The sequence below is a fragment of the Charadrius vociferus genome, unplaced genomic scaffold (assembly GCF_000708025.1).
Source record: "Charadrius vociferus isolate BGI_N301 unplaced genomic scaffold, ASM70802v2 scaffold92, whole genome shotgun sequence".
In the NCBI taxonomy this organism is placed as follows: Eukaryota; Metazoa; Chordata; class Aves; order Charadriiformes; family Charadriidae; genus Charadrius; species Charadrius vociferus.
This window is the reverse complement of record NW_009647874.1, coordinates 495797-522923: the sequence shown is the minus strand read 5'-3', so window position 1 is coordinate 522923 and position 27127 is coordinate 495797. Positions and strand designations below refer to the sequence as shown.

At 36.1% G+C, this 27127-nt stretch overlaps 1 protein-coding gene across 1 annotated transcript in view; it reads left to right on the top strand.

The window, feature by feature from the left end:
- The window catches only part of CCDC138 (coiled-coil domain containing 138), a 34294-nt gene extending 11310 nt beyond the window's left edge, over positions 1-22984 (top strand). Inside the window, exons 9-12 of the mRNA XM_009883107.1 lie at positions 332-524; positions 5704-5880; positions 21538-21676; positions 22810-22984. Of these exons, the coding sequence (XP_009881409.1) occupies positions 332-524; positions 5704-5880; positions 21538-21676; positions 22810-22984 (684 nt within the window). The remainder of the gene's footprint in view (positions 1-331; positions 525-5703; positions 5881-21537; positions 21677-22809) is intronic.
- Positions 22985-27127: the final 4143 nt, after the last annotated feature.

The window sequence follows — 27127 nt, the reverse complement described above, 5'->3', positions numbered from 1 at the left end:
TTACAGGATATAACTTCAGGCAACCTTACAAAATAATGTTGACTGACGCTGAGCTTGTTCTGGAACCAGAGGCAACTTAAATAATGTCAGCATATCAGGGGCCCTCACTAACTATTCCCTTTGTGAAGCATGTGTTGATAAGGTGCTGTGATAATGTTGTTCAACTGCTTTTGGAACACAGAGTATCCAGTACAGATAAGGATCCAATACATAGTCAAATCATTTGCTATTTAATATTTAATTGCTAGGGGGACATTTGTATTTCTACATAGTATGCAGGGGTTTAATGTGTTTTAATCTTTACACTGCGTGTGTGCGTTGTTTGAAACAGCATGCAACAATGACATCAACAATGAGGAGACTTGGTGAAGACATTTTCAAAGGTGTAATAAGTAAGGGAAACCCACATAGTTCTTCTGAACAGTCTACAGAGAGTAAATCAAAATCAGCAGCTTTCTTTAAGAGTTCCTGTATGCCTTTGAGGTTTCTGTCAACTTTAATTGTGCTTAAAACAGTGACACAAGGTAAGTTCTGATTTTTAAAAAATTGTGTTTATTTATTTGAGTTATGTGCCTGGACAAAAAACATTTCAGTGACACTGTAGCGGCAATTATGCTTTATTCATGAAAAGAGGTTTATTTGAATTTTACTACCTTGTGAAGAAAAATATCCTGGAAACAAGTATGAATCTTGCTATTACTCATTTCATGTTGAAATTTATGTGTTCCTTTTAGTATGATGACTTCTCGTCAGAGAAATAAACATTTCTGAAGGGGAAAAGAGATGTTGGTAATTCTGTCAAACTGATTACTACAGCAGTGATTGGATTGCCAAGATCTTTACTGCGTGGAATGGCACAGCTAGTTACTCTTTTATAAACTGAAATAAGTAACAGATTTTGAACAGTTCTAGAATTTCAGTGTCCTCTATAAGCTCGTAGGTTGTTTACCTATCCTCCAAAAGGCTGATCAGCTGCAGTGTCAAGTGTTTGTTTTGTGACATATTTACAACTTTGCTGCATTTATCTTTATAGATAAATCTGATGTTCCTGGGTATTTCTGATGTATCTGTGATCACACAGAGAAAACCAGCTGTGTAGTGGATTATAATTGTTCGATTGAATGGTGATACAATATATGTCCTGAAATTGCTTTGTCATTTGGTCTAATTTTAGTATACAGTTCATACTTCAGCTCTTACCTGTCTGCTGCCCTCTTCTCCCCTTCCAAATCTGGCACTGCAAATGACTACCCATAATATTAACACTGAAAAATGCTACTCTATGAAGTTGTCAGTGCTTGATATGCTTGTCCATTCAGATTTCACCGATAAATAGACTCATGTACAAAGGCACCATGTTCTGTTTACGTAAAAATGTTTTAGACTTCAAAGCCACCTGTCTAGCATGAAAAGCGGCCTTTTTATCCAAAATCTTCCAAAAATCCTATGTTGACGTGGTAGAGTAATGTACAAGGTCATATCAGGAGATAACACAGCTCTGAAAATAGTGACTTCTGCTTCAGGTTATGACAGGTTACTCCACTTGTGCAGTTTTCAAGATGCTGTGGCAAACCTTCTCGGTGGGACCTTCTTTGAAAACAGATACCATCTGAAAAGACTGAAACATTTTCTTTAAAGTGATGACAAAAATGGACTGTTTCTTGTGAGCTCTGAGTGTTGAGCACACTATGAGAAGAGGCACAAACTCAGATTTTTACTGCTTTCCTTCCTTATCCTTTTGACATAGAGATTGGCATATGCTTTTCTGTCAGAACCCAGAGAAGAAAAACCTTCAATCAATCTGATTTATAGAGATACTTGATTTTAAAATTAACTTTGGTCATTTAAAGAAATTCTGTTTCTAATTTATATATGACTTTGAAAACTTCTACAGTAATACTCAATCTGAATTATGCTTGAAGGTTCTTAATTCATAAATCTGCAGATTGGATGACTAATCCAAAAGAATGTCTTATTTTTACTTCTATTATTACCTCTCTCTTAATTAAAACTTAATTGCTTTAATTCAGTAATGGTTTCAATGATTGCTATGAAGCCATTTTGTTCACCTATTCAAAAAAAGTCCATCAGCATAAAAGCAGCAGAGTTGATAGGTCCTCTCTGAATCCTGAATGCAATATGATAGTCACATATTTGTGCTTTTGTGCAAAGCATTCGACACCGTCCCACGCGATATCCTGGTCTCTAAATTGGAGAGACATGGATTCAACAAATGGACCACTCGGTGGATAAAGAACTGGCTGGATGGTCACACTCAAACAGTTGTGGTCAACGGCTCAATGTCCAAGTGGAGACCAGTGACAAGTGGCGTTCCTCAGGGGTCGGTACTGGGACCTGTACTGTTCAACATCTTTGTCGCGGACATGGACAGTGGGGTCGAGTACACCGTCAGCAAGTTTGCCGATGATACCAAGCTGTTTGGCGAGGTAGACATGCTGGAGGGGAGGGATGCCATCCAGAGGGACCTGGACAGGCTGGAGAGGTGGGCCCAAGCCAACCTCATGCAGTTCAACAAGGCCAAGTACAAGGTCCTACATCTGGGTCGGGGCAATCCCAAGCACAAATACAGGCTCGGCAGGGAATGGCCGGAGAGCAGCCCTGAGGAGAAGGACCAGGGGGTGCTGACTGACGAGAAGCTCAGCATGAGTCAGCAATGTGTGATCGCAACCCAGGCAGCCAACCACGTCCTGGGATGCATCAAAAGAAGTGTGGCCAGTAGGTCAAAGGAGGTGATTCTGCCCCTCTACTCCGCTCTCGTGAGACCCCACCTGGGAGAGAGTTGGGGTTGTTCAGCCTGGAGAAGAGAAGGCTCCGGGGAGATCTTATTGCGGCCTTCCAGTACCTAAAGGGGGCCTACAGGAGAGCTGGGGAAGGACTTTTTACTAGGGCATGTAGTGATAGGATGAGGGGGAATGGCTTTAAACTGGAAGAGGGCAGGTTTAGATTAAACATTAGGAAGAAGTTTTTCACTCTGAGTGGTGAGGCACTGGAAGAGGTTGCCCAGAGAAGCTGTGGATGCCCCATCCCTGGAGGTGTTCAAGGCCAGGTTAGGTGAGGCTTTGAGCAACCTGGGCTGGTGGAAGGTGTCCCTGTCTATGGCAGGGGGGTTGGAACTCGATGATCTTCAAGGTCCTTTCCAACCTAAGCCATTCTATGATTCTATATTATCAGGTTGAGCTTCTGACTATATAAACACTTGATTTTTTGTGTATTTATTTCTTTGAAAAAAATTGAGCTTAAAAAAAGAAAAATTCAAACATCCTCTTAAACAACATAGTCCAGACAGCCTTCAATGCCTGTTAGGGGATTATTGTATCTGAAACAGCTGCATAACTTTCAGCTCATGCCTCTGCCTTTTTTTAACCAAAAAGAATCGGGGGAGTGTGAAAGGGGACATCAGAGGGTAAGTAAATCTTTCCTTTCACTGTGAGGTTTTTTTCTGTTTCCAGTTTGTTCCCAGGATCCTCCCACCTTTCACATTAGTAGATGATGTATAGTAGTGTAAAGTAGAATTCTCTACTTAAAACTTACATGACTTTGTGTTGGCAAAGAAATAGGGGAAGTTGGGTCTTCCCTGCCTCATGGGAGAGGGAGAAGACAAAGGTTTCAAAGTAGATACTACGACTTAACAAGAATCAGATTGTGTCTTGACAGGATGAGAAAAAAATGTGGAAAACATACCTCAAAGATTACAGTAACCATTCCCTCAGCTGATTTGTTAACTGCTGCCTTAAGTTATGAAGCTTTTCTCTCTTCAAGGGAAATAGGGAACAAGAGGTGTTGCAGATCCTTTTTATGGAAGTCAGGCAGAAAACACTAATTACATACCATTAAGAGCAAGTGTAAGAAGTGATTACTGCCTACTTGCAGCAATTTAGGAGTTACTTTGGTGCCGCATAACTGAGATTTTCTGCAAGAATAAGTTCTACAAGGATAGCATAAGAATGAATGTATCTATAACACTTTTCCAACTGTGATATTAACCACTTATTTTTCCCTTTTCAAAGACATTTTAAAAACACAGATCATTTTGATAACAAATAATTGTTCAGTGGGATTACGACTATGAGCAATCTGATCTAACTTCAGAGATGGTCCTGCTTTGGGCAGGAGGTTCCAATCTAAATTATTCCATGATTGTACTTTTGTTCACTTTTATTCTCAGAATGGTTTGCATTTTAAAATGTCTTTACCAGTAACACATCCCCTCTGCCTGTAACACAAAGAGATGGAGACAGGTTACAGAGGTGTTAATTTTCAAGATAATCCTGAAAAAACATGCCAGAGTGTCAGAATCAAATGCCTACTTTGGCATCTAATTCTTTTCTGTCTCTTTCATGAAATATATTGCGAATTTTGGGGCATTCCTTAGAAAGCAGAGATCCAAATGACAAAATTCCTGCAGTCTCTGGCACCCTGGTTGACTAATCAGGGATGCCAAAGATTTTAAATCCATAGGTAATGAGCAATGTTCTTGTTCATGCAAGTCATGGTTCTGGATTAGATGGTTAAGCAGATTAGTATGTCTTTATGCTTAACTGACCTGTGCAGTACTTATATTGTATTTACAGTAAACACAGGATTTAAGCATGGTGGAAGACCACCCTGACATTAATGAACATATACAGTATTTCAGCCATTGGAGGGAACTGTTTCAGTCAATATTTTGGTGAAGCATGATAATTACTCTTTAATTGAGACTCCCGTTTCTAGCAATGTTGATAAAAACAATGCAAAAAGAATTGCAATAAAAAAATTAGTTATTGCAGAGGCGTACTTACTCTAAGCAGATGAACGCTGTTGATAATGAATCGGTTTAGCTTCTCATGGTTGTTTTTACTTCTATAGCATGGAAAATATGATCTGTTGTTAAACACATCTCAAATGTCACTATGAATTCACTAAATGTCACTAATGTCACTATGAATTCACAAAATTCACTATGAATTTTGATCACTCTGATCACATGGCACTAATGATGTAATGATAAGGTATCACATTTGGTGTGGACATATATCCCATTTCATTCAAACTGTCAGTATCCAGCAGAGGGCACTGTCGTTAAACTTTTGCTATGGGATAAATTGTTTCCTTACACTTAAATTTTCTGCACTCCAGATGATCAAGGCTATTCCAAGATACTGAGAAAGATGTGACATCATGAAATTAAGAAAACTAGGTTCTTTCACTTAGTCTACAATCTTTGTATGATTTAGTGCACTCCACAATGGATGAGTATATAAATATGCACTGAAATTTAAGTACAGCTTTGTATAGAAAGGAAGGGGAGTAGTTGCTCTCATGAACGTAATTTCTCTTATTCAGACAAATCAACCCTTGAGTCCTTTAACAGAGGTTTCCCAGATGTTGAAACCAACATTGTCTGAAACTATGCAAGCTTATAATTTCTTTACTCTTAAGCAAAATATTACAAGGGCTTTATATTCGTAAGTGTATTTTTCTTCAACATGTGAGTTGCAGTGCTTTTTCTTCACTCAACAATTTGTTAAGGAATAAAAGAATGCAGAGGATGTCTTTAAATAAAAATAAAATTTAATATTTTCAGCCATTTAACTTTTAAGTATATATCTGCAATGGTAACTCTCGGGACAGCTCTTCACATATTGCTTAATGGAACTATGATTATAAAAGTTTTATTGCCTGTATTGTGATATCTTTCAGTGGATTACCTGGCTCAAGCATTTGATTCCCTTCGCATAGACTTGAAGACAGATGAAGGGAAGGCCTTATTTTTGGAATACCAATGTGTGCCTGTCATACTAAGTCACTTAAAAGTATCCAGTAGAGGTCTGCTTTCCAGTGCTCTTGATGGATTACTTCAGATGACCATGGAATCTGGTAAATTTCTGTAATTAAAAAAAAAAAAAGTAAAATCATGTTGATAACAGGTGAGGTACGCATAAATACAACATAGCATGATTCTTCTATATAAATAATCTAATCTAGTATAAGCATTTCTTTGTGTCATGTAGATTCATTAGAGACGTAAAATGTAATTCTGAATTGTCTGTCTCTTTCTGAGTTGTCTTATCTTTTCTTCTCCTTTTCAGCACCTATGCTTTGTATTTTGTCCTGGTTACTTTCTTAGTTATTGGTGTGAATTTTTTGCTGCTATTTTGGTTTGGGTTTTCAGTTTATTCCACTGTTTTACCTTGCTGATGTTTTTCTTTGAAGTCAGGCTGTGCCAGGGAAGACATATCATGAAAACCTGCCAGTAGGTGGAGATAAAAAATAGGCTTTATTGAAATTCTTGTTCTAGTTTGAATGAACAGCTCATACCCAGTCATTTTTCACTTTCTAATAATTGGAGATGACATTTCTAGAAGAGATGGTTGTTTTGCTGAGTTTTACTGTGCTGTGGCCATATAAAAGGGTTAATAATCTCATTTGTCACAGCATTTTTCCACGTGATACGGGCTAAGAATCAGTTAATAACCAACTGGATGAACATGAAAGTAGTGAGGCATTCCAGTGCCATGTTGCATAAACCTTGTGACTGATAAAAATCACTCACTGCCTCTTAGAACAGAAAAGGGGAAGGGGCTGCTGCTATTTTTGAAATGTGTATTGTTATTTTGGGGAGTATTTTGTTACCATGCATTGTAGTGGTAAAAATAGAAAGCATGTTTGACTTGGAATGGAACAGCGTTGAGTTGAAAGCCATTTTGTAGCGAGGTGTCAGAAAGATTTGACTTAAGTTTTATGCTTCCTTGCAGACTGTTTTTCTGATCATGTAGTTAGTGTAGTCTTACATTCAAGTATTCTTCCTAATACTCATAACTATGATTGGTGAAGTGATTGGGAGAGAGATGGTTGTATGCACAAAAGTAACCTAAGCAAGGTAGATGGTGTCTGATATTACTTTGAGTAATGACAGTAACAGTACATCTTCTGTTACCTAGCAGTAGTCCTTCTGATACTCTAGATGCTCGCAGTTTGAAGAATAATGGAGATATGTTGTGAGCAACTCACGTTTTGCCTTGTTACTTCTCAAAGAAGCTGTATATTTGTGAAATCAGGGAAGGAGGAGAAATATTTAATTGAATTGACATTTATTTGAGATTTTTTTTCCTCAGCAGCTGGATATAAAGCCTTCTGCAGAGCCTTTCTTTTCAGTAGAATAAATTGCCAATACACAAGTTATAGGCATGTTCTCCACTTTTCTAATACACAGTGTTTTGCAATAAGTCGTTAACAATGAGAAGTAGCAGCGTTGATGGGAAATTGTATTTTCATTCCTTTGTAAGTTTCCTATTAAAAAGTCATTAAAAGATAAACTAGAAGAAGGCATGGATATTCAGAGGGCTCTCAGTGTTAAATTAAAACCGGAATTTATGCTCAATTTTAATGCTGTGTTGGTGTGCAGCCTTAAATATGAAGTCGTAGGTAGCTGGCTGTATGCTAAAATATGGAATCACATTACCCAAAAAGACGGCATTTGACCAACAGGAGGCAAAGTCTAGGCTTTTATTTTTTTCCTGTAAGATATGCGATCCTAGGCATTCTTTCAACTTGCTGCAATAATTTTCTGGTTCTATAGGAGTATTCCACTATTTTTGTTCAAAAATATTACCTTTAGAGCTGTGATTAGAAATTAAGTTGGAAAAAAAGCCAGTGCTTTATTTTTTTTCCAGATAGTCTTTTCTATAACTTTTTTTTTTTAAGTTTCAAAATTATTTGTGGAGGATTTTTACAGATTGAAATTTTAGTTGTCCAGATAGAAAGATGTGAATCAGATATGAAATAACTACTATGCTGCACTACTCCTCTGTGTAACTGCATGTACCTTTTGTTATAGGAAGCAATAAATGGTAATGGTTCTGTCTGTCTGAGGTCTTCATGTAGGTTCTCTTCCCTATAAGAAATTATATTCCTCATGTTCCAGAAATAAAACCTAGCTTTCCCTTGTATATTAAGGAAAATTACTTAAGCTGCATTTGAAGAAAGTACCTACTGGTCTAAGATGGATATTTCTGTGCTTTGATAGAAATCTTAATGAGAGTCTGCAGTACCGCTTAAGCCCATTGACTGATTTGGTTTTGGTATGCATGTTTTCATATTTTAGATCAGCATCATTGCTTCTGGCTTCATAGTATATCTGGTACAATGGGTCCAGGATCCAGGTTTCCGTTGCAAGTTCATACGACATTGGCAGTGCTGATAAGGCATTCAGTTACTGAAAACATGATGTCAAATGCAACAGTTGAGGCATTGGTATCATCTGTTTTATATCTATATACAAGACCTTAATGGCAATTTCAAATTTATAGTATTACTGCTGTGTATCTTCCTGGCACACAGCCTTTCATGCACCCCCTATCCATTTCTGTTCAGGAGTTTCACATCAAGAGTCTAGGAGAGTCCTGACAACACCATTTCAGTGGGAAGTGGTGGAGGACTGAAAGGTAACATTCTTCAGTGCTTTCTTTATCTGTCTACCTATGGTGTTGTTATTATATGGTCATCAGTCCTGACCAGCTCAGAATATGCATTCAGACGCATTATCTCCTACTGTTCTGATTGTTGCCTGTTAGTTCTTTTTTTCACAAGGAAGAGAAGGATCAGCAGGCAGAGGTGGAGGAATAATTAATTCTAGAGTTATTTAGTTGTCTGAGAAAGCTTGCTAGATCATAAGGTGGTCCAGAGGATGGCTTCAGGGCATTTCAAAACCTGAAAAAAAAAAAAAGCATGAAAAAGGACGGTAAACAAGGATTTGTTTGGCAAGATCTACTTTGTCATTGTGTAAATGTTTGTTGATACTTACTTGTGCTTCTGTCAAGGTAAGGCTAACTTTTATAAAACAAGTTGTCCATTTATAAAAAGACTCCCACAGCGTGGTGGAAAGAAATAAAATCTATATGGTGAGAGGCAGCTGATAGCCAAAATCTCTGTGTATCATGACACCTTGTATGCAATGTGCCCATGCATGTTTTTGGATGTTTGGGCACATCCATGCCCTTAAGACTGTGATTGGTGTAGATAACTATAAGGGTTGGAGTTCAAGGCATAAAAAATCCTTAATTTAAAGATTACTACCCCTTCAGTTCAAAGGCTAATGAAACTTTGCTCATTAAGAATTTGGAGGTCCTCTGTGTTTTCAGTGAGCTTATGCATTCCAGTCTGAAGGAAGAAGCAGATGACTGTTTCTTGCACTACACAACATGTGAGGTGCAAAGGAAGAAGCATAGGTTACTAGACCAAATGACTCCTACACAACTTCTAGTGACAGACTTTCTTTCAGAAAACCTGAATTGGAATCCCCAGGTCTAATGAGAGCAAGAAAAGTGTGAGCAGTGAATATTACAGATTTCAGAATTATAGATTACAGAATATTTCAGTGAATTCGTACTCTTGTATTACCTTTTCCATCCATGCCTTCACGACAAGGTACTATTAAAGCAACTTCTGAATGTTCTCTTAGATGACAGAAGAGCAGAAAATGTAACCTTAGTAAGCAGGGATTAGACATTTCATTCCTACTCCAAAAACAAAAGGCTTGTTTTGACCCCCTTTGTGTCAAGAGGTCTATCTATTTGCATTCTTAGTGGTAAAACCATTTGTCATCATTTTCTCATTAGAGCCACAAGATGGGCTATCAACCTTCAAGGTGCTCTTTTTGGTTCATCTCTTCGTATTGCTTCAGATTCCAGGTTGGAACGTTTTTGGTCACTAACAGTATCAGGGTTTACTCTTTAATCTTTTTGACTCTAGGTTAAGGAGAGTTTATCATATCCCACGGGAGTGACGCCAGTCTAGTAGATCTCGTATACCAGCTGCAAGCTCATTTAAAACTATAAATAAAATTATGCCTGAGGTCCACAGCGTCACAAAAAGTTTGTCTGAGTTGACGTGTATTCTGTACAAGAGTAGATAACACCCGTGTACCTGTCCAGCTAGGCCGTAGAAACACAGTGGTCTTGCCACAGAAATTCTGTGAAGAAATGATTATGACTTTCGGTACCCTTGGTAAGCTTATTTGTGTGTGTTTCTTGAACCTTACATGCATCATCATAGCATACAAAGCCCCAGAGCCCACATTATAGTATACAATACAGTCACATTATTTCTTGGAAGGATTCAAGTTACATGTATTTATCAAATTGGGATCTCAAATTGCATACATGTCACCCGACTACATTATGTTTTAGGTATCAGAACTTGGATGGTATTTCAGCTGCAGAAACATTTCCCAAACATCAGTGAGTTTTCATGCCATTGTATAATTCTGATGTATGAAGCCAGCCAAAAATAATCGCACCATTTTGTCTCAATCATTAACGTTTTTGGAGCTGTAACAGTACATCACAGATGTACTGTTGAGAGAGATATATATATATGCCAATCTTGTTTGCCTCACCTCTTTTATAAAAATGTTAAAGCCTAAGGAGGAGGGTAAAATGTTATACTGTTTACTGTTCTTGTAATATACAAAACATTCATAGTTGGAACAAAGGCTGGCTTTTAAATGTCAGGGGTGAAAACAGTTGAGGTTAGTTTCGGCCAGCTCCTCAGGGCGAAAGAGTGAGAGGAGCTGCTACAGATGTTATGCAGTAATTTTAGAGAGTTTGCTTTGTGTCAAGAGAACTTCAGTTTCAGCTTACTACCTGACTGTAATTGTCTGTCTGTCTTTTTTTTTTTTTTTTTCCCCCTCCATCTTCCAGTACTTATGTGGATTCTGTTCACTATTTTTACTGAGGAAAGAAACTTTGCAACTGAGTGAAATCCTTGCCTAACCATTTGCTTTCTGTTAGCAAATACTTGCTTCATTTAACCTACGCTAGAAACTTGATAAGTAGCTGAAATTAAGGTGTAATTGTTAGGGTAAACAATATAATTTAAAGTAATTTATGTTTTATTTCATGTCACTTGCATGCTGGAGTGATTCTTTTCCTTAAGATGAGCTCAGCGGCCTAAGTTGAAGTCTAGTTGGTTTAGTCTGCTGTCTTCAGTAGGTGTAATACATTGTTTCTAAAATCCACAGTTGGGAGAATTAACAGCTTGTTATGAACCTGACAGCAGAAAATCAGCTCAACAAAGTATTTTATGCCTTTTCTCTTAGTACATTCTGCTAATATTTTTGTCTAAAAATGTCTGTAATGGTGCATAAATTGGTACATTTCAACCTGTTCAGTTGTCTCTTTTAAATGTGCTTTCCAATAGCTAGTTTAGCTATATTTTCACCGTAGCTATTTTATCAGTGCTGGTTTTTTTTTCATCAGTGCTGGTTTTGTTTCATGGTCAGATGGGATGAGTGCCAGATCGGGTTTATCCTTTTCAATCTCTTACTTGGCTCTCCATAGCCATTACCAGGTTTTCAATCCATGTTTGTTTTCTGGAGGATGCCTATCTTTCCTTTGCTGCAAAGATTGGCTGATAAAAGCAGAATCAAGGGAACAAGTTCTACAGTCTTTTTAACGGTGGTGGTGGTGTTTTGCTTGAATCTGGGGCTTCAGATGAGTGCCATAAAATTCAACTCTATACTTGTTTTGTTCTTTGAAACTAATGAACGGTCTATAAAGACATCTTTCTTGTTTCCCATTGAGTAAAACTGCTGATTTGAAAGCAAAGAAAGATTTCAATACCAAGGCTTTTGAAGGTTTCCTCACCTTAGTTAAGGAAAGCATGCTACCAAGCCATGGTGTTTGGTTTTCAGTTGCACGTATAAGCTATGAACCTGTCTGAAGATAGAAGTAAGAACAAAACCTTCTCTGGTAGTATTGTTACAAAAAGTAGGTTTAGTGTCCTCATAAACTCTGAATGTGCTCTGTGATAAATTTCCACAAATACAGTGCTATGACTGCCTTTTTGGAGCAAAATGTATTATCTGCTAAATACTGTTATGTTTCAGTTTAGTTGAATGGCTCATAATGTATTTATTGCTTAACAAAGCTCCTACCATTTCCCATTTAAATTACTATTGAAATTAATGTTTAATAATTGAAGTAATAGCTACTTTTAATCATCCAGATTGTTACAGTATTACACCAGCAGCTTCCAGGGCATCTTCATACCCCAAAGTTCTCTCCCGATGACTACAAATCTCTTTTCTCAGCAGATCTTGTTTCTAGGACAGTAGTTGCAGCACACCAGTCAAGAGAATTCCTGGATGCCAGACCGGAAACATTTTCTGGAAACAATCTAGTAATAAGTAGCATGACCTCAGCAAGAAAATTTGTTCTGTGGGTGTTGAAGAACATCACATCATTAGTATTAAATCACCCTGTAGTTGAATACTTGTCATATACAATCTTGTTAAATACTGTTGTTCCTGTCTTTTCACTCTCATGCAGCTTACTGTGTTTTTTTAACCTGTGAATCACTTAAAAGGGTTCCAAAGGATGTAGTGAGTTTATAGGCGCCTATCAAAAATACCATTGTTGAACTGTAGTCTTGATTCATGCTTGATTTGAGATCTGCTATTAGCAGAGAGCTGCCTGTCTCAGTTTCACCCTTTGCACTTTTACACAAAGACAGCATACATCTTAAATTCCTCCTGCAGTGATAGCTGATTTCCGTCACGTAGATTAGTAGGTTCCCCTTTCCCAACCTTATGTTCATTCAAGGAAATCAAAACTTACTTGCTCGTTAGACATTACAAAGCACTGGCCTTTGCTTTAAATAAAGCTTACATTTACTTCGTCTTCAAGCTTACTTTTGTTTTACAGAGAGAATATTTTTCATTAGTGTGTGCCTATTCACAAATTGAGATGAGTGCATATTGGAAAAAAAAAATATCTCTAAATGACACTCATGCTTACTGTAAATTAATGCACATTCTGGTAGGGCTTAAGTATGTTTTCTTAACCATATTAACATCACTTAAGATTTTTAGTAACTGCAAAAGTAAGCTGTATTTACACATTCACTGAACCTTACTTCTAATTTTTTTTGGTAAGAAAATATTATGCTCATGGATAAACAAGTCTGTGTCCAAATTTACTCATCTCATAGGGAAGTTAATCAAGCCAGTGGAGATAAAAAGATTCAATTTACAAATAATCACAACTTCTTACTATGGCGACAGTCTTTTTATGTGGACTGCCTATATGCGCACTCCCTCTCTTCCTTGGAGTTGGAATGCTTCCCTAACTGATGCTAGGTATTCCACAACTCATGCTGTTCTACAGGTACTTCTGAAAAGTTGGTGGTTAGAATCCATCAAGGAAAGCGAAACCCACTCCTTTATTTTTTTCTTGAGTCTTAGCATTTTGAGACTACAAGCAGCTTATTATCTTTACTGGTAACTGTTCGAAGGATTGGAAGGTTTCAAATGAGCTTATTCTGCAGTACCAAAAGGGTAAAAATGTCAAGTCTGCGAATACCACGCTAAGGTAGGATTCCCACCCGCCTGTGTGAAAGGCAGATGTGAAACTATCCTGAGGAACTGTGTTTGAAGCTATAGCGAAAGGAATGATTTACAGCTTATGTGGGATAAACATTGAAATACAGACCATTTAAAAGGAAATCCTTCCTCTATTATCCTGTCTTACCGTTCTCATTTTTTTATTCATTCTTCTGAAAACAGTGAATAATTATGTTGGATTAATAGACGTTTTAGTTTAATATTTTAACCACAGATAAATATCTCTAACTCTGTTAAATGCAGCCTATGATAATGTTAGGACCAACCTGTATACTTGCTGAAAGCAAGCAAGCACACCGAAAGTTTGCACATGTTGTTAATTAATTGCAAGCTTAGTTTGAATACTTTGATTTTGATGAAATACATGTTTACAGGATTTAAAAATGAATGCAGTAAATGGAATAATGTCATTTGATTTCTACTGAAGTAACAGTACCCTTCTCTCTAATAAAAAACATTCTTTTCATTATTTTCTTCTTGTTCTAGTAACAGTTGTGTAATGCTTAGCCATTCTGACTTTTGGACTGCTGTCTCATCCACTCTACAGTAAGAAATAAAAGAGACCATTAAATATAAACTTACGTACAGCCAAGTAGCCACTTTATAAATAGAACCTCATTGTTCATTCAGGGTAATAATACTGTACTTCATAAGCAGCATACCGTTTTGAAGGTAGATGTGAATGCTAACTTTTTGAAAGTATTTGATCTAAAAAGGAGTTGTTTATATCAGTACTTGGGTATACATAGCCCTTTTCAAGTCAATTTAATCTATCAAACCTTTAGAACAGTAAGGTTTATTCAAGTAGGATCTTGTTTGCTCATATTTACTAAACTTGCATTTTTTAATAAACGGTTTACAGTTTTATCATTTTCCGTAAAATGATGTAATCTACAACAATTAAAGTATGATTTAATTAGAAAAAATAATTTTTAATGCACTTTTAAAAAAATTTTATATTTGACTGGCAGAACTACTGTATTTACTAGCTGGCTTTTTTCTTTAACTGTCCAGGTGAATTTAGAGCAATGCCATAATTGAAAAAATTTCATAAAGAAAGGCTTTCTTTTGGAAGTAGATAGTAGAGTTCGTGCAGTTTGAGTAACATCTGTGAATTCTCAGAGTTCAGACATTATTTACCTGTTTACTTGTACTCTGATGTTACAGAATTTCAGGTCATGCCTGATAAATAGGCTGGTTTATCTAAAGGCTTCCTTATTTGAGTTTGTCATTGTCTTTGAAATACTGTGCTTAGTTCTGAGCTGGTTATTACAGGAGTGGAGATACGGGAGCAGGGGAAACAAGGCAGGCGAGTTCTGACAGAAAGTGTTGGAACAAAGCACCTTTAGGTGTCCTCTGTAAGACAGAGCTGTGATTCCTTCACGATTCTGGTAGTTCATTAGGCTTTTTCTGGTTTCTTGAGCAAAGTAACCCATAATTGCGCATAGCTTCAATTTATAATACTCTCTAGGTTATTTGTAAAATGGTGTTTTTCTCTAACTCGCTCAGGCCTCATTAGAATCAGTCTTTAATGGTTAGACCATGTTGGTTGCTTATAGACATGCTGAGTTCAATTAGCGCACCAAAAGTTTTCATCCTGTGATGCTTCTAATCAGTGATTTTCCAGGAAAAATGTTTGTTGTTTCTTAGTGTATTGTCTTTACGCTTCTGCTATTCTAGCAAGTGAGAGAATTCTGGTTTTCATGTATTTTATACCTGTTGCCTTCTAAACAGGCAGTTCCAGCATGGAATTTCATTAGACTACTATTGGTTTCATGCCACAGTCATTAATTATTACACTAAATAAGCACAATTGCAAAAATCAGTGTTTAAAGTTCACTTTTCAAGGCAAAACCTTTTGCTTTGCTTTTAGCCAATTCCTTACACTGCACACCGTCCAGTCCTTCTGCTTAACCCCCATCTTCTCCAGTGTAACGTCACATGTTGCTTTACCAAATGGTATTGAAGTCTAGCGGAGCTGTAACTGCTGTAGCATTTATTTGCCAAACAGAAGTATCTGACTACTCTGACACAACATAACCTGTAGTTCCTATACACATTCTTATAGAGAAACTTATTTTTTAGTTGTCTCCTTTACTTCCGGAAAATATTTCTAGAGTCTTGCTGAAGGGCCCGTGGGTTCAGATTGCCTTATTTTGTCCAAATCCAACATATATATATTGCATTGGCTGTTCTCTCTTCAAAAAGTGCTGCTTCCTGACTTGTTAGCAATGATTGTTTAACTCTTATCATAAAATTGAGGAAACGTTTCTTTCAGAATCTTTAAGTCTGTTGTGGTGTCCCTGGCTAAAGGAGTCTTGGAATTAATTACAAGTTTGGGGAATATTTTTTTCTGTGTCCCTTTAATCAAGTCACAGCTCTCTCCTGAAAGCAAGCATATTAGCCAAAGAGTGTACCCAGAAGACTAAAATGCTATTAGCTTCTATCCCATCTTTCTTGTGTTGACCACAGATAACCTTACTACCTTTTTTTTGTTATATTTTTTACTTAAATTGCTGGGAGAACTTTCTTTTTTCCTAACAAGGTCTGACTTACCTTGACTTTTCATATTATCCCTTCTATTTTAAAGATAGTTTCTGATCTCCAAGGCATAGCTTTCATTTCTGATCTTTTTTGTTTTCTTTGTAGGCTCCTTTTCATTCCAAGCATCTCTTGTGACATAAGTTTTCCTGCTAATTTTTTAACCTTTTCTATTACAATTTTTTTTTTTTTTTGTGGCTGTAACCTTCAGTTGCCATTTCAGAATGACATTGGTCTCCCATACATCCTGTCTCATGTCTGCATAAATGTCTTGCGCATCCTAGAAAACCGAGGAGCAATTCAGATCATACTGATGTCAACACGTATTGGGTGACCAGACGAAAATGCCACTTGTGCTCTCTTAACTCAAGTCACCCATGTAGGCATCAACACTGGAGGTGCCTTATGCTGACCGGAATCTCGACCTGTCTCCGCTTTAATCACTGGCACTTAACAGCCCCAACTATTGATTACAGGAGAAAGAGTTAAATTCAGCAAATGGTTCAAATCTTACAGGTGACTGTATTATAGACAATTGGTTATTAGCAACATGTAAGTGATATTACTGTTTCATTTTAAGTGTTTCTGGTGTGGTACATAGTTAATTAACGTTTGCATTAGTTAACTTTTCCACAGTAGTAGACAGTGCTGTGTCACTCACTTGCATTGCTGTCATGTGCTCTCCCTTCTCCCAGCAGATCCTCGTGCAACAAGAAATGAGGCAAAACTGTAATCGTTAATTTGTTAAAACATGAACTAAAAGTTGGCATTCCTGACAGTCTTCATTTTCTGAGGTGGCGTAGATTTAGGTATGCAACAGAATTTTCCGGATAACTATGGCTGGTGAGATTTTATGCTGTGAGTGAATGATTACTTTGAGGGTAAATTTCAGGTGAATTCTGTCAACAGTGATAAATTGCTCATTGTTCATTGCCATCTACCAATCAAGTTAAGCTAATGCAACTACAACATGCCACAGTTTTTAAGGATACCAGTGGAGGCTTCTACAGATTATTTTAAGTTGTGCCAAAGTTTTGTCAGGATGGATTCTATTTTAGTCTTTCCAAAATAGTTAATAAAAACAAAATCTGTGTAAATCTAAACCCCCAAAATATTTAAAAATGTGAAGCTCATATTCTTTTAGTTCATCAGCTAGACATGCATTTAAATTATGTGCTTGTTTTGTATGTTTTCTGATTACTCTTATATTCTGCAAAAGCTTTTTGAAAGTGAAAATATAAGCGGTGTACAAAAAGTCCATTTAAATGTGTGCCTTTATCAGTTTGCTTTTACATAAGTGAACTTTGTGAAACTTTAGAAATTATTTCCACTTTGGCTCTTCTGTTTTATAATAAAAATCTTTATCTTAAAAGTAATGCATATATTTTATATTGGTTTGTAAACTTCACAGTCAAAACATATATATGTGTGTGTGTGTGTGTGTTGGGTTTTTTTAATTAAATATTTTTAAAGAACCAGTAAGAGGCAAGGCAGCAAAGAAATGTCCAGGTCAGTTGAATATGGTGTTTGTTTACCCCTGCAGAAAAGGAATGTAAAGCATTTTATGGCTACTTAGGGCTATTTATAGGAATAAATTATAGGACCCACCCTCTTCATCTCAGCAGTCTTGTTACCTTCAGATCTCTTATGAATCAGAGTTTAGCTGACTCGGAAGTCATGTTAAATGAGAGGTTTCTAAAGCTATTTGTTGTTTCAACAGGCAATAGAAGAAGGAAAAACCTTTCTTCTCAATTTACTTCTTGATATCATTGTTCTCACACATTTATTTACACTTTTCTTACCTTTCTGATAAACATCTTTGGTAAGTGTGAGAGATGAACTGAGGGATTACTTTGCTTCAGCCATTTTGTATGTCGACGACACGAGCAGAGCTATGTAACTTAAAAACAACCTCTTAAAGGGAGAAAAATGTGAATCGAGTTTGTGATAGGCTAACCGGTCGTGAAAGAATGTGCACCCTAAAGTACCAAACCAATGGGAAAAGGTTTTTATGGTATTTATGCCCTCCTCCCTGGGCAATTGGGGGAGGGCATAAATACCTGAAGTTTTGTAACTAAGTGTGCCCTTTTTGAGATGCACCCGACTCAGCTGACTCGTTTATTTTGATCGTGAATAAATTTTTATCTTTGCTTCGAAGACTTTGTCCTCTTTACATTTTTATCTGTGAGCGAGTGTTTCTCACAGTAAGAGATACTGTTCAAGGTTTTTTTTGTTAAAACAGACTGCATCAGTGGTGCTGGGCAGATTGATGGGACTGTTTCTGTTTCTTGGGAATAGGCAGTCATTGTAGGAACTCTAGCAAATTGTAGAAGAATTTCTATAAAGTTGTAGTTCTCAAGTGATAACATAATTTTAGTCCTAGATTTTTCTTGCTTTACAGAAGGTGATCTGTTTTTGCTATCTGTAAAGAAACGTTTACTTCAAACACTCAAGTGATAGAAATGTTTTGATACAAAGTGCTCTTAAGATGGGAGGATTGTATACATTGGGTTTTGCTTATTTGCTATTTCCGTTTGTGGTTTTGTTGCCTCTTCTCATGGGTTTTAACAACTTAGACTCACCAGAGCATGACACCACCATACTAGAAGTGAATTCTGGGTTAATGATATTTTCCAGGTTTAATACACTGCTGATATGTATTTAATAACTTCAAAGTTCTGTCATAGGGAGCAGTGGCTCAATAAAGAGTGCTGAATCTTGAGTGTATGTCAGTCATGTATCACTAAATTTAGACGGGTTAGCAGTATGTGCTAAGGATTTTCTGCTTGCTGTAATTGACAGCCCTGAGTTTTTGACATCACAATTTCTGAAAAATAATACCTTCTTCAGCAAAACTAGAGAAATATTAAAAGAATATTAAAAGAAATACTGGAATTGGAATGCCCTGAGTAACTACGTCTTGGGGATTGTGTTGTATGTGCCAAGGGCAGAATGCAGTCAATAGTCACTTCTGTTGTTAGATTCCTGACAGATTTGTTCAGTTGTGTTACCTATTGAGTTGTACGTTAGAATAATCTCTAATTTTCCTTAGAAAATATATTCTTCTCATCTTTTTTTTTTTTTTCTTTTTGGTGTGTGAAATCATTCTACTGGTCCCTTGTGATATTTGATTAAAAAAGCATTTTCAGGTCAATTCAAACATATATGGTAAATGGTTTCTTTATCTATTTTATATAAATATGTATTTATGCACACATATAAAATGTATTTCTTCAGCATGAACCTCATTTTTCATCTTAAGGAGGCTGTGCTATTTTCTTTGTTCCTTTTAGCAATTCTCTTGTAACTTCCACTCTTCAATTAATTTGCTTTTGATATGTTGTGGTATCTGCAGGTCTATAGAAATGCAGTCACAGTTCACTATTCCAGTATCGGTGATGTTTTCCTTGACTTAGAATCTGTCAGTGGTACTTAACATATCACTTCAGTTAAAGCATTCTATCCTTAATTGAAGACCATAAGCTAAATTAAAATGAGAAATAGTATCTTTACTGACAGAATAAAAATATGTATGTACTTATTTTTTAGTATAGTTTTTACTGATTACTGCTTATATTTCTACTTTAGTTTCATTCTGGTTTTATATTTATTGCTGTTACAATTTTGAGACAGCACATTGTAACTGGAAATAGTACTAAAAGTGAGAGAAGAATACTCATACAACCACAGGTGGATTGAATACAGTAGAAAGAATGCAAGAAACATGAAAGTAGAAATAAACAGAAAAATAAATCGATCTATAAACATTTATTGCCTGATAATTAATGTCTCTTGGAATAATCATTATTTTGTGTTGCTTTGGGTAAAGAACAGAGGACACTTCAGCTGTGCAAACCACAAAACATTTGCCTGCTTTTTCCAAGCTTCATAGAACATCAGTTGTCATCTTGCTTTTTGTTGGTGCAATGATGGCCTCTTGCTACCTGCATCTGTATAGTTTCCATCTGCGCATTCCATTATATATTTTGTGGATTCTGACTGTTAAATCCGTCCTTTTACGTCAATTTTAAGTCAATTTTGCCAAAAGCACCTCCACTGAAAAGGGAGGAAAGATTACATGCAGCTGTAGCTTCTCTGATCTGTGCTAAAGGCATTTGCTGTTTCTTGGTCTCTTCATCTGATGGTGTAAACCAGTAAAGACCCACATGTCTTGTTGACTTCACTGTATAGTATAATGCATGATGAGATGTACTCAGCATCGGGAGGTGGGGTGAAACTGGGTCATTTGTTCCTGTAGCCAATGACATGCTGTTGTTTTGCAAAAAATACAGTTTTTTTAAAGATCTTCTTCCTAACAGTAAGGTCTAGGAATTACGAGGTCCTTGTTCGGTATAAATGCCCAGCTCTGAGAAAATGAGTTGTCTAGGCTCTCAACCTGGCTTTAGTTGATTTTTTTTTTTTTTAAAGCCCTATTCCAAACAGTTTTCTGTAGCATTTCTGCTGATTTTGTATCAGTAAGCTTCCTGAAATAAATTAAAACCTTGAATTCACTCCAAGGCTACTTGTTATATTTAATAAGTTGTATGTCCTTGGACAAGGAAAGGGAAAATTCTGACCAAAAAGATAGATCCAGTCCTCTTTGAACTGCTAAAATGATCTTGACATCCTATTTATAAATCACAGTATTCAGCGTATGTGGGAAGAATTTTTTTAATGTCTGTGTTTATTGGTTTATGCTGTAATTTGCATATTGCAGTTTCTTATTAGGTATAACACATTAATAAATACTTTTAACATTATGTAAACATCATAATATTTTCCTCACATCTTTATTCTTCTAATGCAAACACCCTATGCTATATGAAAGACTATTCATTTACAAAAAAAAAATCAATTCTTACTTGTATTTATGGTTTTGCTGTAAATTAATTTGTAATATCAGAACCAAGAAAGAGATAATGAGGGAACGGATTTCACCTTATTCTGAAGTGATTAGATTTTGCAGAACAGGATGGAGGGAAATGTTATACAATGTGACTTAAAAATTCATGCACTATTTTAAGGGAGTTTTGTTGGTATTTAAGCATTCTTATCCAGCTCTTACTTTTACCTCTGGATTATTATTTTGCTTGTCTTGAAACAGTGACAGTATTTTGATAATGAAAGGCTGCCAGGCATCACATTAGCTTCTGCATGTGCTATCCCTGTCCATGTGATTTGCAGCTGCTTAAAATATTTCCTTGTGAGTCTGTTTGCATGGCTTAATGTCCCCCTCACATGATCAAAAGGAAAGAACCATGATAAATGAGCATTGAATAAACAGGTTCACGATAAGAATTTTTATTTGAGTTTAAAATTGTTCTGTTTCCTGTTTTCCTTTGTGCTCAAGGCAATAGGCCTTGTTTTAAAACAAGAGTTTGTAATGTCAGAACACTTAGGAACTTGCATTTTTTTCAGTTCCTAGTTTTACCTGGGTTTTGCATCACATCCCCAGCATAAACTGAATTATTTCAGTGTTCTAATAGTTGAACAACATGAGGTACTTAAAGCCCTCTAAAGGTATCAATAGCTGTTTTACTTTTTCCTGCCCTGAGCTCTGTGATACATTTTTTAATTATTTTCTTTTACAGATTCCTCACAGCCTTTCCTGGAAGCCTGCAGTAATGAATCCTTCTTCCGTACTTGCTCTGTGTTGCTTCGAAGTTCCAAGCTAGATATTCCGATTTTGGAAAAGCTCTGTGCTATACTGCAAAAACTCTCCAGAATAAAGTAATCCTTTACTACTGTTGTTCTGTTAGTTATTATTAGATCAGCAAACTTGGAGACCTTTATCTTTCTCCTTTTTCAAAAACTCATTTCTATTTTGCTGCTGATTTGCTGTACCATAGACAATGCTATGCTCTGTTAGCAGTTAAATTTAAACCGTTTGTGTCACAGATGTGTAAGACGAGTCTCAGTTTGCTTATAGATCCAGTTCAGTTTACAGAATACAAGCAAAAAAAAACCACCACCAAAAAACCTAGCTTAAAGAGGAAATAGTTGTTATGTATGCAGATGACAAGAATGCTTGGAAGAGAACCCTTCTTTTTTTTTCCCCTTGACCTTCAGTTTTACTCAGGTACTTGGAAATAATCTCCTTTGAAAATTTAGTCTCATCTGTGACTTGCATTCAGGTTTCATCCATTTTCATTTCCTTCAAAAACAAAATTTAAAGTCTTGAGCCATTTAAACACTTTTGGGAATGTTAATCTTTGTAAAATATGTTCCCCTTGCTTACTGGCTATTAGCTTGTAGTAAACAAAGGTCTTCATCGTGTCAGTAGTAATGTGCTGCTGCGCTCCATTGGTGCATTACTTGATGGGATTGTTTCATTTATAAAAGCAGGTATCTAAAATGTAAACTGAGCCATTTTGTACATTAGACTTAAAGTTGTTGAGAAAACTGAGGTTTTCATTTTACTTTATTTGGAACAAAATTGAACTCTAGGAAAAAATACGTTTTCCTGTAATCTAATGTAAATCATAACTTACATTGGAAATATACTAAAAGTAAAATTTGCTCAGAAATCCAAATTATTTAAATTTTTTTATTTATTGTTTCTGGAATCTTATTTCACATTAGTGAAACCCTGCTATAGCCTTTCCTTGAGCTTTCACTATACTACAAGTAAATACTACATACTCAAGTCAAATTACAGTTTTTGGTGATTTTTTGCCAAGATTTTTCTCACCATGCATTGGTAACCTTCTGCTTAGAGACATTGTATGCAACATAGAAGAATTATGTGAAATTCCCAATATAATGCACATTTTCCTTCATTAAAAAAATATTTTTCTGTGGAATCTTTAGTGTTTAGATGAAACCTCTCAATTGACAATTATTTTATGTAAAATCTTTTGCAGAAGCAATAAGAAGATGTTTGAATTGTTTACTCTTCACCATATGATCCAAGAGCTACATAGGACTACAAATCCAGATCATGCTTTCCTCTGTATAAACCTCAATTCAATTCTGTTGAATTTGGGATTGTCAAGGAGTAACTCTGGAGTTACCTCCAGTCTAAGCACAAGTCACTAGCACTATCTTTCAATCCGATTATTGTTCTGTATAATTTATACCAACTTCCTATGTTACTTGAAATTTGGAAATTTTTTTTACTGTTTTTTTATAGATAAATTAAGCAGAACCTCAGTACTGTATAAGTTACTCTGTATCAAGTGGAATCTCATTGATATTTCCCTCATTCATAAACAGGGAAATTAAAAATCGAGTAATATGCTAAATAGCTTTCTTCAGTACTTTTTAAAGAAGTGAAATAATGCTGCTGTTCTAAATGACTCATGCAATCAAAGGAATTGGATCCCTTGAGTACACAGGTCAGAAATACCAACCTTTCCTTGTAGGTATGAATCTTGGTTACATTTGACTCTTCAGAGAGTTTTATAAATTCATTTATTTATTTGAAGGTTGATAAGTAACAGACAGGTATCTTGTCAACTTATCTTTTGAGATAATTACAGATTTAATGATTAAAACCAAATTTTGATTGAACATAACTAGATGTGTTGAATGAGAAATTTTTTGTTGTTGTTTTGATTTCAGAATGTCTTTGTGCTTGTTTGATCTTTTCCTGTATTTATGTAATATCTAGTATTTTATCCTGCTTTGTATGAATTTCTAGTATAAATTTGAGTTGTAATATCTCTGAAAATGTAAATAAAAACATTTCTTAAAATGGTTGGTAATAGTAATCCCTAATGTAAAATTATTATATTCTATTGTTTCTGCTGTATTTTATATTTATTTGTAATAACAGTCCTCATTTGATCTTTTAGTACCCACATATCTTTTCTGAGTGTGATGAATACATTTTTGTCTGCCACAGTTCAGTGTTCAGAAGTTCTTACACATAGAAAATAGGATGCTTTTAAAAAATTCAACTTAGATTTCCATTTCTGATTTGTACTCTTAACTACTGAAACTCTCTAATTGTGGAATTGAAACTGCAGGTAAAATTTAAAGATCTGCTGTGTGTTAGTCTCTGACTAACACTGGCAGTCAGTATAAAGCTTCAGAGAGGTTTACTTCTCATTTTCATACATTTTTTTCTTGGTTTTCCTTTGTATTTTGTACCAGAAGTCTTTGAACCGAGTCTTTGAAGTTGAATTCTAACTGCAAATATTTTTCTAGCAATTTGACTTACATTTCTGACAAGCTTTCCTATGAAAGGAGTCTACACCAGATTTGGCATCAAGTATGTCTGGAAGAGAGAGCAAGCAGTCTGTACTCTTTGGGCAGGAAACCAATTCTAGGTAATTTTTAAATAACACTAATCGTAGCTAAAATGGATTATGTTTTGGAATAAGTATTTCTTCATCTGTAGTTTCAGTTTTCTGTCAGATTTACCAGCTGTGCAAAAGCTTGCGTAGGCCTTTGGCTGGACACAAAATCCTCTTATTTAGGAAATGTGTTCTCAGTCCTCATGTGCTGCTCTGTCTGCTTGGTCATTAAAAATGCTAGAAAATTAATAACCCAAAAAAGCTGTAGAAAGTTTTTAAGTTTCCTATATCAACAGGAGTGTTGATTATGCTCTTAGCTTTCAGCCTTCATCACTGTTGTTTGGTAGATTAACAATCTTCTTTGTGGTACCAATTTAACGCAATGTGTTCATCTAATAATGACAAAGGTAATGCGGTAAGAGAGGTACGTAGAGAATGGTGTAGCTTTTACTATTGGTCCCTGGTGTTTTATATGCAGTAGTGTTTACAGTCTGAAAAGATGAGTCGCTGTTTATTTCTAGATTTTATGATCTAGACCGTGACTGTTAAAATGCAAAAAGAAAAAAAAAAGTCTTTACAATCTGTTAAATATTAATGCAGTTATATTTATGAACTAAGGATGAGACTAATGATTTTGATCTTCAGTAAATTTTAACTGAGTTGTGAAGAAAAATACAAGTTCTCAATTTCACGTTCATGTTACAGTAAACAAAAATTATCAGAAAGAAATAAATGCATTACGCAAATTATATGAAGTGTCTTGTGGAGAATAGATACTTCTGTAAATAATAAAGCTATAGTAGAGTTCCAAAATGTGCGTGTGATTTTTGACTCAGGGTAATAATTCTTGGGTAAAAAGGGAAAGTCACAAATGCACTCCAGTAGAGTCATATGGAGGCTGGACTTGTGATGGTAGAAGTGATTTTTTATTTTTTTTTTTGAGCCACTTGTTGGTAGACAGCTTGTAGTAGTTCCTTAGTACATTGTCATAAAACTTTTCCGTGAAGATCTTTAGGGAATATAAACCATGCCATGTTTTTACCCAAATTTATTACTAATCAGTGCTGTTAATGCGGAAATATTTGTGAAGCCTCCTAATATCTAGAAAGGTAAAAAAATGGTGAATCTGGAATTTCTTTTATATGCCATCAGATTTTCAGTTTGCGTTGGATTGCATATTTAAACGTACGTGGTTTTATGGTACATGGACTATAAGTACAAGTGAAAAGATTTCAGGATCCAAGACTTCAAGGAAAGTAAAATGTCAGTCTAACAAAAATGCAACTAAAATTGGAAATAAACTGAAATGGAGATTTTAGCTCTATTCTGTTTCAATTTGCAATTGATTACCTAGAGTAATGAAGCTAACTAAAAACGGTGTCTACATTAGAAGCATAGATAACCTAGTTTGCCTTTGTCATTAACAGGCAGAAGTAGGTACCAGAATAAATACTGCACCAAAATCACAGTCATTTCTATATTTCTGCTTCTAAATATTTCGTATATCAAATTTTGTGCACACTGCTTGTTGCATTGTCTTGAATAACAATCTGTGGGGCAGCCCACCCCGGTTGTCCACACCAGGTCCATCTTGTGGCCTTGCTCAAACATGCCCATCGTGTTATCGTTCTCTTGAGTGACCTTAGCAGCCTCTGTGGGGAAGGAGGACAGAGGCAGTTGGTTGCATTCCCTGCTGTCTTTCCTGGAGCTGGTTTGGGTTGGGAAGGATAGACTTCTGTCGAGTTGGCCGCACTTTGGGCATCTCTTTATATAGTCTTCCCTTCTCAGATGCAATCTAGAATTTCCTGGGGGGTTTCTGCTTTTGCAGCATTTGGGTACTGTAATATGAGTAAGAATTTCAACTACTTTATCCTTCTTTCAGACGACTATCTGCAACAAGAGACATTTGAAAAAGGTAAGTGTAACTCCAGCTATTTTCCACAGTTCCCAATTCCCTAAGGAAACACAGGTTATGTGATCACCGTCTGTCTGCATTCCTGAGAAGGGATATGCTATTTTGAATGTGCCAGCCACATCTGGCCGGATTTGGCAGCAGGCAAAAGAATATTAATTGTCAACCATGTTTTTGAGAGAATTTGAGGAGAAGAGAGAGACCTTAAGAATACTTGCACTTAAGAGAAAGACAGAGACTCTCACTTTCTGGCAGGAGCCAGCTGATCAGTCTTAACATGTAGCTTCAAACTAGCTACAATCTGACATGTCTTTCTTGAGTGTAGGTCTCCAGAAACAATTGACTACCATCACTGGCATGAAATGAAGAAAGTTTCTGGTATTCACCACCTGTCACTTTAAAGGAAGATAAAGAATTGACCCACAATTTTATGTCACTGTTTTTTGGAACAGCTGTGAGAGTCCTCATTGGGAAAGTCAACAAGGATATTGCTTATGTTGTGATAGTTTTAATCCCAGAAAAGGCTACCTAACTTGAAAAGAATTTTTTTTCTTTTTTTTTTTTTTCACGAACCCATGTGTTGTAGAATTGTAATCACCCTTGCCGTTTACTGAAGGCTTCCTACTGATAAATGGGCAAGACAATGGTTCAGACCCAATCTACAAAGTCTAGATTTGGCAAATCTGTAAGAAAGATGGTTCCCTGGACAGGCGGCACTTGTATTTGCGGAAGCTTGGCAGATCGAAATAAAGTAGGCTAATGTTACCCTGCCTGCGCAGCTGTGCTCCGTTCCTTCATATTCGTGACTTTCACCAGCTGATAAAAGGTCTGTCTCTTAAAGTGGGGTTTCACTATTATCTTCCAGTTCTCCTGAACATGACTGGCTTGCATCTTTTTTTAATGTTATGTAACTGAATTTCATATATTATGGGGAAATTTTTCTCGTAGCAGATAAATTAATCTGAAAGGTGAAAGTATGCTGAAGGCAACATATTTTTGAAGACATTTTATTCACGATCAGCATCAATG